Below are 6,822 nucleotides of genomic sequence, written 5' to 3'. Positions count from 1 at the left end.
TTAAAAACTGCATGTTGTGTTCACTTGTGTTATCTTTGACTAATATTTAAATTTGTTTGATGATCTGAAACATTCAAGTGTGACAAACATGCAAAAAAACAAGAAATCAGGAAGGGGGCCAACACTTTTTCACACCACTGTATATATACATACGTATATATATATATATATAATTTAAAAATAATTTTAAATATTATTACAAATGTGAATTAGTTTCTTCATTAATTAAGCATAATTGTCTGCTATATTTGTCTGTCGTTTTCGCTGTTTGATGCGACTAAATCTGTGATCAAAGCTCAGTGATGAACTGAAATAAATCTGAAAATTAATCTCAACTATATTGTTTGCGATTGTGGTTGCTGAACAAATGCATGCAACCTCTGCCACAATACAAATTCACTTTTGTCGTTGTTTTAATTGAAAAACACTAATTAGTTAATATTAGGAATTTCAGAGGTTTAGCTTTTGAAAGAGCCTTCTTGTACACGTTTTCATAATTTAAAGAGTGTGTTGATTGATATGATAAATATACATCAGGAAACTAGATGAGGTAAAATAATCAATGTGGGTTGATGTTTTCTTGATTTGTGCTTAATGTGAAAGTGTAACAATTCTGATAATGTAAAAAGAAACAATCCTCTTAAGTGTAATTGAGCAAAATAATCATGATTATCATTTTAACCATTATCATGCAAGCTCTGTATTTCACTGTAAAGGGATCAAGATGACAAACCATTTCCTTTGGAAACATGCATGGATCAATTGTTTATAAAACCAGGAATGTTTATAGAGGAAGTAATTCTATTCCTGCTGTAGCTCAGTTTGTACATTGGAAATCCCAATGCATCCTATGCAATTCACTGCTAGACATGTAAACAAGCACTTACTGGGTGGATGCTGGATCTGATAAAGACTGCAGTGAGACTAAATAAGACAGACGTATGTATCTTGAGTTCTAGCTGGAGTTAAGCTGCACACAACAGAAGCAGCTCAGTTTGACTGAGATTGTAAGTCACGTGTTATCAGTCACCAGAACGCGGTGCACACTGTAAAGGGTAGCGTCTGGCCACCCCTGGCTCTGAGATACCCTTCTGTGGTTCTGCATAGGTCAAATCAGCATGAAGCTATGCCTGACTGCATCTCTTTAGAGACCGTCACACTCACAGCCTCGACATGTTCAGAACGGAGCCTGTTTAGACCGACCGATGATTCCCCATCCTCTCCTGCTCTTCCCCCTGCGGCCACACTCTTAAAAATAACAGTTCTTTATTGGCATTGAAGAGCCTTTAACATCCATGAAACCTTTTCATTGCACAAACAGTTCTTTATATTGGTTCTTTAGATTACTAAAATATTCTTTACATTACAAAAAAGGGTTATTTTAAAGGAATAGCTCACCCAAAAATAAATATTTGCTGAAAATGTGCTCACCCTAAGACCATCCGAGATTAGGATTAGTTTGTTTCTTCGTCAGATTTGGAGAAATGTAGCATTGTATCACTTGCTCTGCAGTGAATGGGTGCCGTCAGAATGAGAGTCCAAACAGCTGATAAAAAAAAAAAAAAAACAAAGCCTTGCTTTCAAATATCTTGCAATAGCCAGACAATATTACCCTTTCTGTTTCTCTTATTGAGACGAGAGAATCGTTGTGCAGCTGATGACTGAATCAATTATTTATTAACTTTAAGAGTGTACAAATGTGAGGAGCTCTAGTGCTCTGATTTGTCTTTCTAGTGGAAGAGCATTCATTGCTGAGACACTGATGCAATGCTACATTTCTCCAAATCTGACGAAGAAACAAACTCATCCTAATCTCGGATGGCCTGAGAGTGAGCATTTATTATATTTTCAGCACATCTTTATTTTTGGGTGAACCATTCCTTTAAGAACGGTTCACTGAAAGATTCTTTGGGGAACCCAATATGGTTCTTCAATTGCATTGCTACAAAAACCCCATTTTGGAACCTTTATTTTTAAAAGTGGAAAGACTGACAGAATGGATAAAAAAAAAAAAACACAGCCTTGCTTCCAAATATCTTGCAATAGCCGGACAATATTACCCTTTCTGTTTCTCTTATTGAGACGAGAGAATCGTTGTGCAGCTGATGACTGAATCAATTATTTATTAACTTTAAGAGTGTACAAATGTGAGGAGCTCTAGTGCTCTGATTTGTCTTTCTAGTGGAGGATCCGGTCTCAGATTAAAACGTGGTCAAGCATAGAGGTCAGTATTTCCCAGTGGCTCTCCTCTGACTCAACTCTCATGAATATTCACTACGCTAAGAGCCCCGTCTGTAAATGACCCACTAACAACCTGCTTCAGAATATATTATTGATGGCGGCATCAGTGTTCAAAACAGCCTACGTGGATTATTCTAGTTTCATCTGTTTGTGTGGTGCATCACAATAGATTGATTTAAAACAAAAAGAAACAGCCTTGCTTCCAAAAATCTTGTAATAAACGGACAATATTACCATTTCTGTTTCTCTTACTAAAACAAGGGAATTGTGTGCAGCTGATCACTGAATCAATTATTCATTAACTTTAAGAGCGCACAAATGTGAGGCGCTCCAGTGTTCTGATTTGTCTTTCTAGTGGAGGATCTGGTCTCAGATTAAAACGTGGTCAAGCATAGAGGTCAGTATTTCCCAGTGGCTCTCCTCTGACTCAACTCTCATGAATATTCACTACGCTAAGAGCCCCGTCTGTAAATGACCCACTAACAACCTGCTTCAGAATATATTATTGATGGCGGCATCAGTGTTCAAAACAGCCTACGTGGATTATTCTAGTTTCATCTGTTTGTGTGGTGCATCACAATTATCTGAATATATACGATATAAGAAGTCATCGTGAAAGGGATGACAGCAGTCTATTTATGTCAACTTCAGATGCATCCAGATTTTCTATTTGCAATAAGTTATTGGCAGTGGCTGAACTCTATAATCAATCACAGACAGCAATTTTGAGAGCATGAATGCAATGGCGATCACTTAAGAGTCAACAGGCCTATTTGTGTTTATTTAAATTAGTGTTTTAATGTTTTACTTTCATTTGTGATCATGAAAATAAATGCTGAGACAACTGAACAATTACTGTTCTGATTCTAATTCCATTAATGACTCTTTCAGTACTTTTGGGGAAGTAATATTTGGACATTTTAGCCATGCAACAGAATGCTGCAGGAATCCTAAAACTCGGAAATGAGTTGTATTTTTGCACTTCTGGTTGCACTGTGCCAAAGTCAATGGGTTTTGGGTTAAATGTCTGAAATAAGGTCTCTGTTTAACACAAGCTCAATATATTTTCACTTTTTATTCTCAGACATAAAATGCATCAGATCTCATGATTTTTTAACTTTTATGTGTCTTAAAAAAGAGGCGACAGCTAACAAGGCTTCAAAATTCATGTTTCATTTGTGAAGACGAACAAAACATCATAAGAATCACACACTTTTGCTGGTCACAGTTTATTTTCTGCAGTAATCCAAAAGCCAATGGAAAAATCCTATTGGCTTTTTGTTTGTGTTACAAAAATATGTCATCCCTGCCCTTTATTCTTACTAAAGTCATGTGTAGCTTCTCACACACTTTAGATGTACAGCCTCACTAAAAATGTTTTTATGTCAGTAATGTCAACAATTATAATCTGTCATAATTGTGACAGAATAATTCACTTTTTTTCTGATCTACTGCCCAAATAACAGCACTTACACTACCGGTCAAAAGTTTGGGATCAGTAAGACTTGTAATGTTTTTTTAAAGAAGTCTCTTCTGCTCATCAAGGCTGCATTTATTTGATCAAAAATACAGAAAAAAAACAGTAATCTTGCAAAATGTTATTACAATATAAAATAATGGTTTCTATTTTAATATCCTTTATTTCTGTGATGCAAAGCTGTATTTTCAGCATCATTACTCCAGTCTTCAGTGTCACATGATCCTTCAGAAATCATTCTAATATGCTGATTTATTATTAGAATTATCCAAATATTTTTTTGGAAACTGCGATACTTTTTTCAGTATTATTTGGTGAATAAAAAGTTAAAAAAGAACAGCATTTATTTAAAATATACATCTTTTCTAACAATATAAATCTTTGCTATCACTTCTTATCAATTTAACACATCCTTGCTGAATAAAAGTTTTAATTTCTTTCAAAAAAAGAAAATAAAAATTCACTGACCCCAAACTTTTCAACGATCGTGTATATTGTTAGAAAAGATTTCTATTTTAAATAAATGCTGTTCTTTTTAACTTTTTATTCATCAAAGAATCCTGAAAAAAGTATCACAGTTTCCAAAAAAATATTTGGCAGCACAACTGTTGATAATGCTAATAATAAATCAGCATATTAGAATGATTTCTGAAGATCATGTGACACTGAAGACTGGAGGAATGATGCTGAAAATACAGCTGCGCATCACAGAAATAAATTACATTTTAATGTATATTAAAATAGAAAAACATTATTTTACATCATAATAATATTTCACAATATTAAATTTTTTCCTGTATTTTTGATCAAATAAATGTAGCCTTGATGAGCATAAGAAACTCCTGTAAAAACATTAAAAATCATTCTGATCCCAAACTTTTGAGTGGTAGTGTACATCAGAATGATGATCAGCATTTCAACAAGCAGCTACAGGAAATAATACCGCAAGACCTTTAGCAACAATCCTTAAAAGCAGAGCACTACTTACCGTCTGGAACCTCGTCTGGCCTCTTGCGCTTCTCGTAAACCACAATGATGACCACGAGGATGATGATCTCGGCTAGGACGCCCAGGAAAGGCCAGAGCGGGGCGAGGTGACTCCGCACTCGCAGGATGGTCGCGGACTCTTTGGAGCCGATGATGTTTGAGGCGTTGCAGACGTACTCGCCCGGATCTGTGCTGATGTCCAGACCCATGATGCTCAGCTCTGTGAAATTCTCTTTGCTGATGACGAAGAATCGGCCAGTGCTGTTGTCAATGTCCTATGAAGAGAAAATCAATGTAATTCATGATATCATCACCTCATCAGCTGTCTATGAAATACATTTCAATGTGATTTCAGTGTCATACCATGAGGGAGAGTAAATGATGACAATTTTCATACTTTACATGGATACAGGATACATTACCGTACACATTTTTTTTTGGGTCAATAAGATTTTTTGTTTAAAGAAACTAATATTTTTATTCATCAAGGACGCATTAAATTGATCAAAATTGAAAGTAAAGACATTTATAATGTTACAGAATATTTCCATTTCAAATAAATGCTGTTCTTTTGAACTTTGTTCATCTGTGAATCCTGGAAAATAAAATGTATCACAGTTTCCACAAAAATATTGTGCAGCACAATAATAATCAGAAATGTTTCTTGAGCAGCAAATCAGCATTTTCAGATTTTATTTTTTTCTGATTTTTTCAGATTTCAGGATTTTCAGCATCATTCCTCCAGTCTTCAGTGTCACATGATCTTCAGAAATCATTCTAATTGCTGATTTATTATCAGTGCTGGAAACTGTTGCTGCTTAATCTTTTTTTGGAAACTGTGATATTTTTTCAGGATTCTTTGATGAATAAAATTCAGCTTTGCATCACAGAAATAAATTATATTTTAAAGGATATTAAAATAGAAACCATTATTTTATATTGTAATAACATTTTGCAAGATTACCGTTTTTTTCTGTATTTTTGATCAAATAAATGCAGCTTTGATGAGCAGAAGAGACTTCTTTAAAAACATTACAAGTCTTACTGATCCCAAACTTTTGACCGGCAGTGCATACTAATATATATATATATGACTTGTTTACGTACATTGTAAGATCCCCGGCCCACTTTCTTGCGCCACATCCACATAGGATGCGGGTATCCCACCGATTTGCAGTACAGCGTCGCATTTTCTCCTTCTTTTTTGTTCTCGCTTCGTTTATGGCCGATGATTTCAGGAGCAGCTGGACACAGACAGAAAAGAGTTCACCTGTAATGAAGCTTTTTCATCACTCAGATTTGTGCCTGTCCTTTTACTTGATCTTGTTCTTCACTCTCTTTATCTGGTCTTGACATGCTCTTTATTCTTTTGGTCATGTGATGTGATTTTTGTGGCATCAGAACACTCTTGTAAGTCAAGTGTCTAAATCGTGTCTTTATTTGCCATCACACAACCAGGACCGGTGGAATTTGTTTTTCATGTCTTTCATACAATTTAATGGTAAAACGCTGCCATGAACATATTACCAGAACAGGTTTGGAGTCTTGCTCAAGGACACAGTGGTGTCAAATCACACCTTATGACGACTGAACCAGCAAACTTCTGGTTTGATAATTCATAATTTTACCAGCCTCGAGCCTTAAAGTCAACATGACATCAAAACTGACAAATTTACTTTAATAATACTTCCTAATAAGTAGTCAGGACGTGACATATCAAAGGGTTGTTTAAATAGCAAATTAATATCATAACACTAATGAATTCATATCAGGGTCAGGGGGTGGGGCATTCTCATTCAAGACAACATCTGATTGGACAAAAATGTGCATATGAAAATCAGCCTTAATTCAAGTTTATTTTTCTGACCCCATTTTAAGCATAAACTTGGTTAGAAAAAATACTTTTTGCATTTCATCTTGCATTTCAAGTGAATAGACCTTGATTTAAGAGCGTTTAGAAATTTGTACTGGAAAACAAGACAAAAATACTGAAAATGCTAAATAACATAAGTAGCATTGTTTTCTTGAAGAACTATCAAAATTAAGTAAGATGAAATATGGGGTCAGAATTATCAACTTAAAGGCACAATATGTAATTTTCGCCGCTGGAGGGCGCG

General features: G+C 35.1%; 1 protein-coding gene across 2 annotated transcripts in view; it reads right to left on the bottom strand.

Annotated features, from left to right (window-relative positions):
- Positions 1-6,822, bottom strand: part of LOC107668478 (neuroplastin-like) — a 53,630-nt gene that overhangs the window by 9,388 nt on the left and 37,420 nt on the right. For both annotated transcript variants that reach the window (XM_016460350.1, XM_016460349.1), the window contains exons 5-6: positions 5,813-5,949; positions 4,707-4,980 (exon numbers count right to left, since the gene is read on the bottom strand). In XM_016460350.1, coding sequence (XP_016315836.1) covers positions 4,707-4,980; positions 5,813-5,949 — 411 coding nt within the window. The remainder of the gene's footprint in view (positions 1-4,706; positions 4,981-5,812; positions 5,950-6,822) is intronic.

This window comes from Sinocyclocheilus anshuiensis, unplaced genomic scaffold, assembly GCF_001515605.1.
Source record: "Sinocyclocheilus anshuiensis isolate Anshui unplaced genomic scaffold, SAMN03320099.WGS_v1.1 scaffold2085, whole genome shotgun sequence".
NCBI lineage: Eukaryota > Metazoa > Chordata > Actinopteri > Cypriniformes > Cyprinidae > Sinocyclocheilus > Sinocyclocheilus anshuiensis.
The sequence above is the reverse complement of the archived record's forward strand: the minus strand, read 5'-3'. Positions and strand labels throughout refer to the sequence as shown.